The sequence below is a fragment of the Vipera berus genome (assembly GCF_964194415.1).
Source record: "Vipera berus genome assembly, chromosome: 1".
NCBI classification, from domain to species: Eukaryota; Metazoa; Chordata; class Lepidosauria; order Squamata; family Viperidae; genus Vipera; species Vipera berus.
In genome coordinates, this window is record NC_138202.1 from 167,563,158 (window position 1) to 167,580,971 (window position 17,814).

A 17,814-nucleotide genomic window follows, 5' to 3' on the forward strand; every position below is an offset into this window, starting at 1 on the left:
ACTATAATTTTGAAAACTCAAGTTTTTGCACCCCCTGGAATATCATCTCGCACCCCCAGGAGGTGCAAGCACCCCAGTTGGGAACCCCTGTTGTAGGGATTTTAGTAGGAGGAAATTAAATTATTCAAGTGTAACATCTTGCTGATAGTAATTTTTTCTGAGTTCTGGAAATGAGTTTATTTGGGTTTTTATTTTCCTTCTGTGCTAGCTATCCACATCTTTGTACTATTGTTGCTTCAGAAAGTAGCTTCTCTTGGTCACTAGGATGATGTACAGAGGTTTCTAAAAAATACGCTGAATGATAAAATGCTGAAAGTGGGTCCTGTTTTTTAATTATGATGATCATAATTATTAAGACGTTTAATTCAGTTGTCTACCTCAAAAGTTCCTAAACTTTCTTGGTTTCCTTGGTGACATAATTTTTTAATTGTGTGCCTAGGCCAAAAGAACTGTATTGTTTAGTTTTGTGAAGTCACTTGCTTCAGATGGGAGGCCATATAAATTACATAAATAAAAATAAAAAATATCTAAATATCTAACAGTTGCATCTATTAAATAGTTAGGTTCAAAGTTAAAATACCCTGTGGAAATCCTGTGAATTTGCCACAGCATTCCAGGATACTGCAGCACACCATTTAGGAATTGCAGATTTACAGATGATGCTTGTGATGATCACATAAATTTTACTCCTTGGCTGGATGTGTCTGTAATGGATGTGAGAATGACAGGAGGAGACAGGAGGGAGAGCCACAGCCTGGACAACTGCATGCAAGAGGAATGGCAGCCCACAGAAGGAAAGGCGATATTGGAAAGGAAAAGTAAACCAGGGGAGAAATATTTGCAAACTTACAGGATTCTGCTACTATACACTTACAATAAGTGTTAGCTGCATGGTTTGTGTGTCTTGTCTGGATTACTCTGAAGAGCAGATAGTCTTGGTGAGTTAATGCTGTTGTGCTTTGAGTCCTCTTTATCTGGAGCAGAAAGTGATGCTATGGCTTACTGGTCTCCCCATCGTATTTATAGCATAACTTGAACATCTGGCGTCTCCATGGCTGTAGTCTGTATTGGATGGTCCTAAGCAGGGTTTGTGTGTGCGTGTGTGTGCGTGCGCGTGCTTATTTGTGGATTTACAGATATTGTATGATACTTTCCAGACTATTGAGTTTCTTTTCGTTGATATTTGTATAGACCTCTTCCAAGGCCTTTTTTCCAACTGGTTCTCCATCAATCCCAAAGGAAAAATCTTTGATCCCAACTGTATATTACCGTAATCTTTAAAGTCCTCTGAACCAGTGAATATATTTGAATCCAAAATTTTCTAGCTTTTTCACATATCAAGCATGATAAAATTTACCTAATTATTGTTGACATTTCTAATATGAATTTGAATTGCCTTGTACTTTCTAATCTAGACCATTTCTCTGATAACAAATCAACAGTACATCATTTTTATTTAAAAAATCCCTTTAAGACTTATAGCGTAACATAAATTTCAATCCTTTCATCTGTTGATACAGGCAGTGGTGGGATTCAGCCGGTTCGCACCACTTCGGCAGAAACGGTAGCTAATTTTTTATTGCCCAGGCCCAGAATGGACTTCCGGAGGCGGCATCCACACAGAGAACCGGTTGTTCCCATAATTGAATCCCACCACTGCATACAGGTATCATTTGGGTTATATAAAGACTGTTAGGAATTAAATCATTGGATTAGCAAAAATTGATAAATTATCCTTGTGCTTCATTTTGGCACAAGGTTATATAGTCCAACTATATTTTTGTTAATATTCCCAACTGTGGCATTCCGTTTCTAGCACTATACCACCACCACTAACATCCAAAAATGGTAGCACAGTAGGATGTGGAGGCAATACATAATGTTTGCATGCCTGATGCACACACATATAAATAAAAGAAACAGTGAAATCACTTGCCCATAGAGGAAAAAATTTAATTTAATTTAATTTAATTTAATAATATTTATATACCGCCCTTCTCCCTGAGGACTCAGGGCGGTTCACAGGGCAAAAGTCAAATACAAAGTACAAACATTAAAAAGAGATTAAATAATTGCCCAAGTTAAAACAATTAATAAAATTATAAAACCCCAAAAATAAAATTAAGAATACAAAAAAATAAAAACCCCACCAATCCCCATCAGGCTAGGCCGGCTTGTACAAACAAAAACGTCTTGAGATCGCGACGAAAGGAGCGAAGATCGGACGCCATCCGGAGCTCTACCGGCAACTGATTCCACAGCTCCGGAGCGCCCACAGAGAAGGATCTCCCCCTGGGCGCCACCAATCGACATTCTCTGATCGGTGGCACCCTGAGGAGGCCCTCTCTGTGGGAACGCACAGGGCGCAGGGAGCTTGATGCCGGCAGCAGATGTTCCCTAAGGTACTCCGGCCCCATGCCATGAAGGGCTTTGAACACCATTACCAGTACCTTGAATCTCACCCGGAAGGCAACTGGCAACCAATGCAGCTCACGGAGCAAAGGTGTAACGTGGGAGTATCGGGAGACTCCCAACACAACTCTCGCGGCTGCATTCTGTACCAGTTGGAGCTTCCGGGTGGTCCTCAAGGGCAGCCCCATGTAGAGAGCGTTGCAGTAGTCCAGACGAGAGGCCACGAGCGCATGAGTGACCGTGCATAAATCATCCCAGCTAAGATAGGGCCGCAACTGGCGCACCAGGCGAACCTGGGCGAAAGCCCCCCTAGTCACAGCTCCTATATGGTCTTCCAAGGTGAGCCGTGAATCTAGGAGGACTCCCAAGTTGCGAGCCCTATCTACGGGGGGTAATAGTTCACCCCCCATAGCAAGAGGTGGAATGTCCGAATAGACCCGGGATGAAGATATGCAAAGCCACTCAGTCTTGTCGGGGTTGAGTTGAAGTCTGTTCCTCCCCATCCAGACCCGAACCGCCTCCAGGCAACGGGACATCACGTTGAGGGCATCACTGGGGTGGTTTGGGGTCGAAAGGAAAAGTTGGGTATCATCCGCGTACTGATGATACCCAACTCCAAAACCACGAATGATCTCACCCAGCGGTTTCATGTAGATGTTGAACAGGAGAGGCGAGAGGACCGACCCCTGAGGAACTCCACAAACGAGAGACCTCGCGGTCGACCTCTGCCCTCCTGCCAACACCGACTGCGAACGTCCCTGGAGATAGGAGGAGAACCACTGTAAAACTGTGCCTCCCACTCCCAGTCCCCTGAGACGCCGCAGCAAGATACCATGGTCGATGGTATCGAAAGCCGCCGAGAGGTCTAATAGGACTAGAACAGAGGAATATCCCCTGTCCCGAGCCCTCCAGAGATCATTCACCAGCGCGACCAATGCCGTCTCCGTGCTGTGCCCGGGCCTGAAACCCGATTGGTACGGGTCTAGATAATCCGCTTCATCCAGGACCAGAGGGAGCTGATGCGCCACCACACTCTCAACAACCTTCGCAAGAAAGCGAAGGTTGGAGACAGGACGAAAGTTGTTCAATACAGCTGGGTCCAAGGCAGGCTTCTTGAGGAGAGGCCTCACCACCGCCTCTTTCAAGACGGCGGGGAAGCTACCCTCACCCAAAGAAGCCGATATAACTGCCTGGAACCAGCTGCGTGTCCTCTCCCGGGCTGCATAGACCAGCCAGGAAGGGCACGGGTCCAGTAAACATGTGGTGGTGCTCAGCCTCCCCATGATCCTGTCCACTTCCTCCGGAGTCACAGAATCAAACTCATCCCAGGTGGTATCGACAAGACCGCCCGTGTCCTGATCGCCAGACTCTGCCCAGTCAGAGTCCAGACCGGTCCGAATCCGAGCGATTTTGTCCGACAGATGCTGGTTAAACTCCTCGGCACGACCCTGCAAGGGATCCTCCCTCACCTCCTGATTTAGGAGGGAGCGAGTCACCCTGAACAGGGCGGCCGGACAAATGAAATTATTCTCGTTTGCAGACACAATTAATAGCTATAAGAAGTGGAATAGCGATAGGAAGAGTGCTCTTTAAAAGATTTATGAATCTTGATAGCGTAGCACTAACAACAACAAAATCACTATCCCTAGCATTATGCAGTTGATAAAGCAGTCTAAGTGGGGGTTGAGACTGAGAAATCAGCAAGGTTGGAGTTTATATCAAGACTATAAGTTCACCTGAGTTTTAGCGTTCGAAACAAATCTGTTCTTATTTCTCAGAGTTCTGAATTTGGAATGTGACTATTTGAAAATAAAATAAGAGATATGTAGAGAATCTCAGCTTTGCCATGGAAACAACTATTTCCTGAGATAATGTGCATACATTTGTGTATTTTTTTAATCACCTTCAGCTTTAAATGATTTTCCAAAATGTGTATTTTGTACTTAGTTATAGCAAATAACTGTAAGAAATAGTTGTGGTTCCAGCATTGTCATGTTTGTTTCCTAGTTGCTGCATACTCAGCTCCTCTTGCTTTCTGCAAATTTTTGCAATGTTGGCTGGGGAATTCTGGGAGTTGAAGTCCACACATTTCAAGCCACCAAGGTTGGCAGACACTGGTGCAGACAAAAGAGGAGATGGGCATTAAAACAATCCAATTTTATCAACCTTTGACATTTACTTTCAGCATATTGCTCAGAAGCTTCTTTGTTTCATCAGATTTGTCTCTTATACAAGTGATCCTCGACTTACAACCATTTATTTAGTGGCTGTTTGAAGTTACAAGAGCACTGAAAAAAGTGATTTCTGACCATTTCTGACCATTTTTCTTACGAACATTGCAGCATCGCCCCATGGTCACGTGATCAAGGTTCGGACGTTTGGCAACTGACTCGTATTTATGACGGTTGCAGTGTCCCAGGGTCATGTGATCACCTTTTGTGACCTTTTGACAAGCAAACTCATTGGGGAAGCCAGATTCTAATTTAATTGCTTGTTACTAGTTTAACAACTGCAGTGATTCACTTAACAATTGTATCAAGAAAGGTTGTAAAATGGGACAAAACTCACTTAACAATTGTCTTGTTCAGCAACAGAAAATGAGAACTACCTGTACATCTACAAAAGCCTGCACAAATAGCATGTGGATCATACTGATCCAAGAGATGTGTTCAGACTTGAAAGAACTGGAATACATTTATTTGCTGCTGCTTCTACAGATAAACACTTTGTTTTAGTCACAATTACTTAAAATGGATGTCACCAGATAGATAGATAGATGCACCTGAGGAAGAAAGAGAAGAAGAGGAGGAGGAGGAAGAAGGAAGAAGAAGGAAGAAGAAGAAAGAAGAAAGAAGAAAGAAGAAAGAAGAAGAAGAAGAAGAAGAAGAAGAAGAAGAAGAAGAAGAAGAAGAAGAAGAAGAAGAAGAAGAAGAAGAAGAAGAAGAAGAAGAAGATCATCCATTCAGTTGTGTCATTCTGTGGGTCAGGTCTCCCCACATCTTCCAATCTTGCACTACTTTGAGTTGCTCTATGTCTATGCTCTAGAGCTGGTGTCATCTTTGATGGTGTCCTGCCACTGTATTCTTCCTTTTACTGCTAATTCTTCCAAACATAAGTGAATTCCCATGCATGGCAGGGCCAAAATAAATGAGCAGTTTTGTGATTTTACTTTCCAGTAACACCTCTGGTATTATACTCTCCAGTACTTGTTAGTTAGTCATTTTTGCTGTCCAACAAATAACACAGGAGCCTTCTCCAGCATCACAGCTCAGATGAGTCAGTTTTCTTTCTGTCACACGTACAACACATAAAACACATTTGAATATAAAGCGTTGTACTTTACCATTACACCAATTGTGGTTTATTTAGAACAAGGGGGTCAAACCCGCAATGTTACGTGACGTGTCACGACGTATCGCGACATTTTTTCCATTGCTGGCAATGGGGTGGGCACGTTTTTGGCATGACACATCTGGCCCACGGGCCGGCAGTTTGACACCCCCGATTTAGAAGACCATCATTATGTGGAATAGAAGAGAATATTTGTAGCTGAGGGTTGAACTATGAGTCTGTAGTGCTGTCTGAGCTTGGTTGTTTTCTCACAAACGTTTCATTAGCCAACTAGGTAACGTCATCAGAGCTGGAAGGGAATAGCCTTAATTTTTGGAATCCATCAAAAATCCAAAGCCCTTTATTCATAATATAATTTGCTCATGGCCTTTGTCATGATATGGGGTTTAAAAAACACTATTTCCTGTTCTATTAATTTAAAATATGATTTATTCACCTAAAAGTTAAAACAGTCCCATTTATCTAAGTTTTTGAATTAATATTTGAATGTAAATGGTAATCAGTTTAAATGTCCTCTTTCTTGAAGTATTCATTGTGAATTTTAAAAATGCACAGAACATATGTGGTACAATTAAATGCAAGTGTCAGTTTTTCCCAGTTAACTTCGTTGTTTTTTTAAGACTCTGGTGGCAGCACAATAGCCGCTCCTTTTCCTACAGCAACTTCCTAGGGGAAATTAAACTCCTATTCTCACCTTCCACTTATCAGTTCACTAGAAGAAAAAGTCTGTGTTTGTGTGCCTGGCCCACCTCCAGACCTGTGACAGACTCTTACAGAGAGGCACAGCTTCCCCATGAGTTGTCTTACTGGGGTGAGCTGAATCTATTGACTACTTTTATTGTTGGCCTTCTGTGATAACTGTGCATGCCGAGTTAATGTATGTAGTAAGAAGACTGGTATCTCCAGCTTAGCAGATTTCTTCTTTATAGGTCAGTGCACCTTTCATATCACCAATACGTCTGAGCAGGAGATAGCACGAATGAGACATGGAAAATGATGTTCATTCAGCCATGACCAAATAAATCACCCTGGGTGAGATCCTTAGCAAGTGAGATGGAAATGCATATTGGAGATAGCTTTTGGAAAATCTGAAGCATACATCAGGAATTTTTTGAAATAAGGCAAACTGAAAAGACAGGGAAAAGATTTCTGGGCTGATTTAGTGCTGAGTGTTCTGTTCCAGCCTACGACCGGCCCTGTTTGTGTGTTGGCGACAACTCCTTTTTACAGTCAATAGGCTGAAAAAACCCAACCCAAATTTATTTACAGTTCAAACAAAAAAGCAACAGAATATTTCCTTCAATAAATAAATCAAAATATCAAACAAGAGTCAACAAACAAGAGTCAAACAGATTAGCAAGAACAGACCAGAATTCTCTTAGAATGTCTTCAAATGGTTGCCTTCAGCAACCAGCCCCGCCCACACCTTCCCCTTTTATTATCAGTCCCAAGGCGTGGCTTCTCACTGCCTTCTCCTCTCACTGAGTTGCCTCATTGATTTTCTCTGCTCTGCTCTGCTGGATTGCCTTCTGCTCCTAGCGTCTCTGAACAGATTCAGCTGTGACTCTTCTGAGTCCGACACCTTGTACTCACACAGCTGAGCCTCATGAGGAACATGACTGGAGGGGCCAGGCTGAGAGTCCTGCAGTGTATCAGAGCCTCCCTCTGACACCAAAGGCTCTCCAAACCCCTCTTCCTCCTCCTATTCATTGGACTCAGCTGCTAGGAGCACAGGCTGACACTGAATCACAACACTGAGGAAGAGAATGTGAGAACCCCCCTCCTCCCTCTCCTTTCTTTCCGGTGCAAGCCAGCCCCTTGCTCTTTATATCCCAAACCTCTATATTTAATTGATAGTAATTCCTTTACAGTTTGGTCCTTGGCTGTAAGCATAGATTTGTGTAATTGAAGCTTTTATATGGTACCATATAAAATATATTTGACAACACTGAGCAAAACTAGGCCGCTAAATAGCTGTGGAAAGGATGATACCAGTTATTAGGAACTGAGGAAGTGAGATTTCTCAATAACAATAAACAAATGAACAACCTGTTACTGGAGATCACTGCCTCCACATGTATTAAAGGACTGTCAGAATCTTGATCTTTTTTATAAGCAAAACAGAAGCTGTTGCTACAAGTATTTGTCCTTACATTAGCTATAGAAAACGTGAGCCAGCCTTCATTGACAGTAATTCAAGTGGTAATAAATCATATCTGAAGGGACAGCGTCCAGAAATCCATTGCTGTCTCCACTGAGGAGCCTTGAAATATACATTCTTTTTATATGTATTCACCCATTATTGATTACATTAATAAGTAGCACTAATAAATAAATAAAAAGCACTTAAAGTTTATTTCTGATCACCAGAACTAAGTGCTTGCTAGCATAGAGCCAAAATGGGAGCTGCCTTGCACAATAATGAATGTGTGCTAGTAAACTTTAAAGTCTTGAATAGATTAGATTATTTATTGCAATGGTATTCTGTATTTCTTCTTGAAGCTCAAGATGGTCTAGTAGAGAGGGAGGATATCCCTTTATATTATGGCCACATCAGCAAATCTATGAGGGAAAACAGGATGAGAGGAGACTGTCCTGAAAGAATTCCATTAAGTTCTGTAGTGAACTGGGGAGCATAAATGTGAGTTTTCTTAGTTCTACAACAAACAATCAGTACAATACTTGGACTCACCTGATTTTAATAATAATAAAGTTGGAAGGGACCTTGGAGGTCATCTAGTTCAACCCCCTGCTCATGCAGGAAACGCTATACCATTTCAGACAAATGGCTGTACAGTCTCTTCTTAAAGACTTCCAGCGTTGGAGCATTCACAGCTTCTGGAGGGAGGTTGTTCCACTGGTTAATTGTTCTAACTGTCAGGAAGTTTCTCCTTAGTTCCAGGTTGCTTCTCTCTTTGATTAGTTTCCATCCATTGCTTCTTGTCCTGCCTCTTCAGGTGCTTTGGGTAATAGCTTGACTCCCTCTTCTTTGTGGCAACCCCTGAGATATTGGAACACTGCTATCATGTCCCCCCTTGTCCTTCTCTTCATTAAACTAGACATAACCAATTCCAGAAACCGTTCCTTGTAGGTTTTAGCCTCCAGTCCCCTAATCATCTCTGTTGCTCTTCTCTGTACTCTTTCTAGAGTCTCAACATCTTTTTTTACGTCATAGTGACCAAAACTGGATGCCGTATTTCACGTGTGGCATTACCAAGGCATTGTAAAGTGGTATTAACACTTCACGTGATCTTGATTCTATCCCTCTATTAATGCATCCTACCACTGTGTTGGCTTTTTTGGCAGCTGCAGCACACTGCTGGCTCGTATTTAAGTGATTGTCCACTAGGATTCCGAGATCCCTCTCACAGTTACTACTATTGAGCAAGGCACCTCCTAAACTATACCTGTGCATTTGGTTTTTCTTGCCTAAATGTAAAACCTTACTTTTTTCAACATTTTCCAAGAAGGACTATCTTCCAGTGCTTGAAAAGGTCCATTGAAAGCAACAGTTGTGTTCCCCTTCCCTGCATCTTTCTACATTCATTATCAGAAACATGACTGGATGGCATGAGATGGGCCCAGCACCTCAGCCAACCCAGCCCAGCAACATGGTGCAAAGCCTCAGTTGACCTCATTGCCCTATACTCCAAAGCATCTGTAGCTTCATGCTTTACTACTCCATCACCCTACCAGACCTTCTGCATCTTCTTGCGTCTGAGGCATGCCTAATCTGCTGAGGCATGCCTAATCTGGCCCTTCATGAGGCAAATGCTGGCCACATGTAATTCTGTAATCTTATGAGGAAACCACCCCATGTGATCTTGGGAAGAAGACCTCATGCAGCCAGTAGTTGCTTGTGAAAGGCCAGGCTGGGTATGCTTGATCAGTGAGAATAAGAAGTAATAAGTGAGAGCGAGCTGCCAAGTGCCCAAGTATTGATCACATGACCTCAGAGGCACTGCAGCAGCTGAAACTTTGGGGATTGGGCCTACGTACTTTTTGTTCACCTTTGCCATAACTTGAAACAGCTGATGAAAAATTGATTGCAACTGGAGGGCTATCAGTACAGTCCATCCAAGAATCTCATATTAATTACTAATGGTATTTTCTAACTGGTAATTGAGGAAATTGTGAGTCAAAGATGACATGTTTTATCTGAGTTGATCAATCTTTATTTAATCTCTATTCCAGAACATGAAAGTGCAGGTCTAAAGTGGTTAGAGATTCAGTAGTATGATCTTGTTCTCCTACTTGTGCTTCCATACTTGATGTCTTCATTTTCCAATCTGGACCAATTCTGTCATGCATAAACATTATTTATCTTTCCTGATTCATGTTTCTAACCTTTGCATTTTGATTCCAGGGTAAATTTTCTTGGCCTTAAAATCAAAACGGTAGGTAAAGAATTACAGCATTAGCTGTTGTAGGGAAATGGCATCTTCAGGTGGCATGGGAATTTGCTTTTCAGGAACAAAGTATTCCAGGAAAAATAGGATTTAAAATTCTCCACTATTTCAGGATGTGAATAATCTTGCTTTCTGCATTTGCAAACGTATAGAGTACCACAAATCTTTTATCTCTCTGTAGGTGTAATTTTTCAGAGAACGTCAGCTTCTAAATTATATAAAACTTACGTTTAGCTTCAGATGAGATAATCTTTTGATTGCTCTTGGTTGAAAAAAACTGTGAACTAACAAATAGGAAATGTGACTGAAATCAACCTATCTTGCGTGGTGAACTGTATTCTATTCCCTTCATGTACGTCATTAATATGCAGAGGAACTTTATATTGATACTGTGCCACACACTTTTTCTTCCTCCACTTTTTCACTTAAGGGTTTGTGCTTAAATTGTAAGCTGCCCTGAGTCTTCGGAGAAGGGCGGGATATAAATGGGATTAAAAAAAATATGCATGAGTCATCCTTATGGATATGCAAAATCAGTGCACGCTTTATGGGATATAAGTAAGAAAATGCATAGATCTATTTCTCTGTAGAAGTCTCAACAATCCAGTAATATGAATCGTGTTTTGCTTTCTCTCAAGTCATGAAACCTGCAAATATTTTTCTAGATGTTCAAAAGTGCATCCCCAAGAAATCAGACTCTCTTTTTTTTAAAGTAATTAAAATAATTGAGATTGCTCTTTTCTTTTCTTTCTTGTAGGACCTATGTTTACCCTGAAAGTGCAAGTTAATGATATAATCAGTCGTCAATATCTACACCAAGCTGTTGTAGACATCTTTGTCAACTATACTAAAACAAATTCTACTCTAACTGGAAAAAATGGAGCAGTATTGATACAGGTTCCCTATCAGCTAGGTCTGAGTTTAACCATTATTTCTTATAAAGATGGTTATATGTTAACATCTTTACCTTGGAAAACTGGGAGAATGCCAAGTAAGTAAACAAGCTACAAGAAATATTTTCTTTAAACCAATTTTTGGGTAATTTAGGTGGCATATACTTTTCATCTAACCTTTACTTTCTACATTTTCCTCTTCCTTCTATTCATTTAACCTCCTTTTTTATATTTGTTGTGATTCAGTTTTCATTTTTGCTGAGCAAAACAATTCATTTATTTCATACTGATTTTTTTTCTATATTCATCACCCTTTCAGTCTTTACCCAGTCTCTTTTATTTATCATTTAACTAATCTCTTCTCACTGTATTAAATTTACCTTTGTTCCTCCTAACATACCAAATCCTCACTTCCATATAATAAAATGAGTAGAAGAATGCTCTTATGCACAGACATTTGTTTTAATAGAACACTCATTTCTCACACCACACCACATGTGATATACTATCTTTCTACTAGCCTTTGCACAATTACATTTTGTCAATCTGTTTTTTCCTCTTTACTAAATGTTCTACCATGGTACAAAATTTCATGTATTTGCTCTGTTTTTTGCCATTTATGTATAATTTGCATTCATTGGCTTTCCCAATGGCTTTCCCAGTTTTTTGGATTTCTATTTCTTGTTGTATCATCCGGTCTAATCTTTATTGTGGATAACTTTTGTTTTCAGCTAACAACATGAGACATTCTGCATACATAAATGGACATATATTCATTCTTCCTCCCATGGAAGAATACTAAAAGTATTCCTTATATATTTACTCATATAAAATCTAAAATAGATTATGCTCAGTTCAACCTGAAAAGCGCATTTCACAGTCTTGAGATAGATATAAAATTAGTACCAAATAATCCAGTCAAATGGTTTTAAATAATAATAACAACAACAACTTTATTGTCACTTTGAATGTACACCAATCGGCATACATCAGAATGAAATTTCATTGCATGCAGCTCTCAAAGGGTGACCACCTCTGATATACACTCCTTGTTCATGGCCAGCTCAAGTTTCAAAACATCCATTTTAGTCTCTAGGGAGCAAACCATGGCAAACAGGACAGATGGAAACGTTTTACACTTAATATACTGTACACATATTAGATTACTTTTAAAAAATATCACATTTAGAGATGAAATGTAAATTTACAATCCATATTAAGTTGTTGTCTGTTGGGAATGTATGTATTGAAAACTCCAATTTTTAATTAAGGTACATATGAATAAAAAATCTGAATATATTCTTCACCCAAAAGGTAAAGAGTCTGTCTAGCAAAATTGCAAAGAATCATGCTCAAAATGACATAAAGCTTCTATTTCCTTCTCCCCAAGGCAAGAAAAAAGGAAAGCAAATCCTATCCTGATCTCTGTAAAAAATCAGATTCCTACTAGTACATCTATACTCCTAAATTTTCCATACTTTTCCCACTGTTAGTTAATGTCATACATAAAATTTTCTATACAATCCAATGTATTAGACCTGTACAAAAATCTATAAATTCCCATTATTTTTAAAATAAAGTATGGTAAGTGTATGAGTTGATTTATAGAAAAATATTAAAAAGTGTTGAGAAACTTAGGACTTTTCTCATACAATGATCATCCTATGAAAGTTTTATCATGAGAAAAACTTGATTTAGCAGAGCCCTGAGAAAAGTAACTTGCCTGATGCTTCTTTACCAAGCAACAGGCATCCTTTGTCCAAAATGAAAGGTGATCCCCTTGTCTCCGAAGTCTGCTAAATGGAACTGAACTTTTGCTTTACTTAATCAAAATCAGTATAATCCTTATGTTTTTCAGAGGATATAGCCTTTTCTACCTAGCTTTTACTACTCTTCATGGCAACAGTGTTATAATACATACTTATGTAATAATATATTATTATTTTATCTCCCACAGTATATTCATCTGTTACACTTTCATTGTTCCCTCAAAGCCAGGCAAATATATGGCTATTTGATGATACAGTTTTAATCACTGGGAAACTATCTGGTAAGTAGGAACAGAACATACCCATGTTTGCAAACCATCTTCTCTTGCAATATAGCCATGTGATATAGCCAACAGGCTGAAAAACAGCTTTTATCCGTGGGCTGTTAGGCTTTTGAATGAGAAATAACTTTTGTGAATTTTATACAGAATTGACTTGGGAGGCCGGTGTGTGGTGTAGTTGGTTCACATGGTATAGTAAGATGGAGGGTTTGTTGTCACTGTGTGTTGGGGGGGGTGGGAGCACAAAGGGAGGCTCAGCTAATCTCAATGTACACATAGTTGTACTTTGACAATAAAGGTTCATTTTATGCGCTGAAGTCAGCACAGTTTCCAGCTTGTGTTTTTAAGCATGGGTTGCAAGCAATAGATGCAAAGAGTTAGAGGCATTTTGGTTATTTTACATTTTAGTAAAACAACAATTGCAGACTTGTATTGAATGGTTAATTTGCTAATTCGTGTTAGTGGATTCGTTGGCTGGACAGAAGTTGCGGATCTTTTCTGGCCTTATATTTAATAATAATAATAATATAATTAATAATAATAATAATAATAATAATAATAATAATAATAATAAGAAGAAGAAGAAGAAGAAGAAGAAGAAGAAGAAGAAGAAGAAGTTGTTGGAAGGGACCTTGGAAGTCATCTAGTCCAACCCCCTGCTAAGGCAGGAAACCCTATACCATTTCAGACAAATGGCTGTCCAGTCTCTTGTTAAAAACTTCCAGTGTTGGAGCATTCACCACTTCTGCAGGCAGGTTGTTCCACTGGTTAGTTGTTCTAACCGTCAGGAAGTTTCTCCTTAGTTCTAGGTTGCTTCTCTCCTTGACTAGTTTCCATCCATTGCTTCTTGTCCTGCTTTCAGGTGCTTTGGAGAATAGCTTGGCTCCCTCTTCTTTGTGGCAGCCCCTGAGATATTGGAACACTGCTATCATGTCACCCCTCACCCTTCTCTTCATTAAACTACACATACCCAATTCCAGCAACCGTTCCCTGTATCTTTTAGCCTCCAGTCCCCCAATCATCTTTGTTGCTCTTCTCTGTACTCTTTCTAGAGTCTCGACATCTTTTTTACATCGTGGTGACCAAAACTGGATGCAGTTTATCCTCTTGGAAGCTCAGTAATGGAGGTTAAGTTGAGAGGCAGTGACTATTTCAAGCACAAAAGAGAGAGTTGACTAAAGCCTGAGAGTCCTAAGCCCTAGTCGCACCCTTCTTTACCACAACATCATACGTACTCATTTTAATGCCATTCTAGAATGGGTTCTCTTCAGCACTAAAATAGGGGTTGAATTGTTTCAGTTCAGTGGTAACCCACAGTGAATGGCTTATAGAACTGTTGGAGGTTATGCCCCTGTTTTGCTCCATCTATTTGTGTTGAAGATGGAAATTGTCTTCTTGAAGGATCTCTCTCTGCTACATGTGGCAAACAAGGAAAAAGCTGTCTAAAAGCCGCCTTTGCACATTTTTATCAACACCTCTCCTTTTCCATTCCTCTATCTAATGAGGGGATGTTAATGGGTCACTGCACATAAATTAAATTAATCCTGCTTCTCCAGGCTTGCTGTCTAAAACACAAGCTACAAAATAAAGAGATATTTTGAGAAATATCTGTTAAGAAAAAAGGAACGAAAGGCTATTGTTGCTGTTTTTATAACAACTGATATTCTTTATAACAACTGATATTCTTTCATCAATGTCTTGTTTGTGAAGTAAGGGTGACTTAATTAATCCTACCTTTTCTGGGTTTCTTTTTTCATTTTTTAAAAATATTTTTTTTTAGTATTTACACCATATCCTAAGAGAAAAGAAAATGGACGTTGGATATTGAGAAAAACAGGATCATGCACTCGTGTCTTATCTGTCTAAGTCAAATAATATATCCTCGACTACAGCACTTATGAGGGGATAGATGGGGAACTCATCAAATTTGCAGATGACACCAAGCTGGCAGGAATAGCCAATACTCCAGAAGATAGGCTTAAGATACAAGAGGATCTGGACAGACTCGAACACTAGGCGCTATCTAACAAAATGAAATTCAATGGTGAAAAAAGTAAGGTTCTACATTTAGGCAGGAAAAATCAAATGCATAGGTATAGTATAGCTGGTACCTTGCTCAATAGTAGTAACTGTGAGAGGGATCTCGGAGTCCTAGTGGACAATCACTTCAATATGAGCCAGCAGTGTGCTGCAGCTGCCAAAAAAGCCAACACAGTGCTAGGCTGCATTAACAGAGGGATAGAATCAAGATCACGTGAAGTACTAATACCACTTTACAATGCCTTGGTAAGGCCATACCTGGAATACTGCATCCAGTTTTGGTCACCACGATGTAAAAAAGATGTTGAGACTCTAGAAAGGGCACAGAGAAGAGCAACAAAGATGATTGGGGGACTGGAGGCTAAAACATATAGGGAACGGTTGCTGGAATTGGGTATGTGTAGTTTAATGAAGAGAAGGAGTAGGGATGACATGATAGCAGTGTTCCAATATCTCAGGGGTTGCCACAAAAAAGAGGGAGTCAAGCTATTCTCCAAAGCACCTGAAGAGACAGGACAAGAAGCAACGGATGGAAACTAGTCAAGGAGAGAAGCAACCTAGAACTAAGGAGAAACTTCCTGACAGTTAGAACAACTAACCAGTGGAACAACCTGCCTCTAGAAGTGGTGAATGCCCCAACACTGGAAGTTTTTAAGAGGAGACTGGACAGCCATTTGCCTGAAATGGTATAGGGTTTCCTGCCTGATCAGGGGGTTGGACTAGATGACCTCCAAGGTCCCTTCCAACTACTACTACTACTACTACTACTACTACTACTTCTTCTTCTTCTTCTTCTTCTTCTTCTTCTTCTTCTTCTTCTTCTTCTTCTTCTTCTTCTTCTTCTTCTTCTTCTTCTTCTTCTTCTTCCTATTATTATTATTATTATTATTATTATTATTATTATTATTATTATTATTATTATTATTTTATTGCTTTGGAAGAATAAACATTTCTATTTTGACTAATAGTACGAATCTGTCTCTTTGATTAAATACTAATAAATAGAATTAGTTTTTTTGTTAGAGTCAAGAAGTTTAAAATTAAACAGTAATAAGGAGTTAGAAGAAAGTAATGAATTTAAAGCTAAGGGACTGAATCAAATGCAAGATTGCAAGGACAATTTTTTCCCATGTTATAGTTTACACAGACAGTCCTCACATATCAACCATTTGTTCAGTGACCTTTGGAAAGTTAATGGCGCACTATATAAGAGCACCTATGACCAATCCTTGAAATTGTGCTTATTGCAGCATTCCCATGGTCGCATGATCACAGTTCAGGTGCTTGGCATTGTGCCAGCAGAACTGATACCAACATTTGAGGGGAAAAAACTCAGATCTTGTGGGTGTGTTTATTCATTAAGTTTATTGGCCACTTACCTCATAATGAAATAACTCTGGGCGGCTGACAGCTTAAAAGATTAAAATCATAACATACAAATACCTCTAAAGGAATAAAATAGATGTCCCAATCCAGATACAATTATAATTAAAAGCTGAGGGAGGGAAGGAACAGAAGCTGCAGAGGGGAGAGGCAGGATTGCCTCTGAATTCATCAGCCGCCTCCAGTGTGATGCTCTCCATTAGGGCCCCAAGCCATCTCGCAGAGCCAGGTCTTTGGGCTCCTGTGGAAAGTCAGGAAGGTGGGAGCCAATCTCATCTCAGGGGTCGAGATGTTCCAAAGGGCAGGTTCTTCTCTTAGACGCTGCCTGCCAAAATTTCTTAGCTGACGGGGCCTCCAGCATGCCTCCTGTGCTGGCGTGGGTCAGGCGGGCCAGTCCCAGTGCTGTGTGGTGGTTCCTCAAGGAACCTAGGCTAATGCCCTGCAAGGCTTCAAAGGTAGTAATCAACACCTTGAATTGCTCCTAGAAGTAGACCGCTGGCCAGTGCACCTTGCAGAGCAGTGGTGTGAACATGGGTCATCCTAGGGACCTCAAGAACTGCCCACTCCACTGCACTGCACTCTGCGCCAGTTGAAGCTTCTGAATGCTCCACAAGGGCAGCCTCACGTAGGGCACGTTGCAGTAGTCCAAACATGAGATGACTCCTGATCCCAGAAATGCCTCAAATAGCACACCGACTGAAGTTGTGCAAACGCTGTCCTAATTGTAACTGCCACCCGCTCTTTGATTAGGAGTTATGAATCCAGGAAAAAACCTCAAGTTGCAAACCGTTGTCTTTCTGAGGTAGTGCAGCCCCATCCAGAACTAGGTAGGTTAAAGTCCCAGATCTTGGAGCTCTAAGCACCTCAAGGCCGTTTGGTCTTGTCAGGGTGCCATCCTGTTGCTCCCCATATAGGATGTGTTTAGATGTGGCACTTTAGAGCGAAAAGGTATGACATGCTGTACTGTTACGTATTAGTATTTAATGTGCTACAGGAGATTTTTTTTGTTACTTACAGAAAAATTGCTGGTGGCAAAGATAAAAATGAAGGAAAACAAATGTGTCAAATGAAAGCAGTAGACAAGTCTTGCTTCGTATTGTTTGTCTTTTATTTGCAGTTGAAAAAGGACTGGGGCAGATATTCTCTCTTGATTTTTCTGTCCAGATCTATTTCAGATTAGAATTAAAGTAAATGTAATGATGGAGCATTCTGAACTGGGATTAAAGAACAAGAATGTTTTTGTTAGGAAGAATTTTTTTTGCTTTGATGATATTTT

General features: G+C 40.2%; 1 protein-coding gene across 1 annotated transcript in view; it reads left to right on the forward strand.

Moving 5' to 3' along the window:
• FAM171B (family with sequence similarity 171 member B) overlaps positions 1 to 17,814 on the forward strand; it is a 50,942-nt gene that overhangs the window by 16,335 nt on the left and 16,793 nt on the right. Inside the window, exons 2-3 of the mRNA XM_081312728.1 lie at positions 10,930 to 11,163; positions 13,023 to 13,115. Coding sequence (XP_081168854.1) covers positions 10,930 to 11,163; positions 13,023 to 13,115 — 327 coding nt within the window. The remainder of the gene's footprint in view (positions 1 to 10,929; positions 11,164 to 13,022; positions 13,116 to 17,814) is intronic.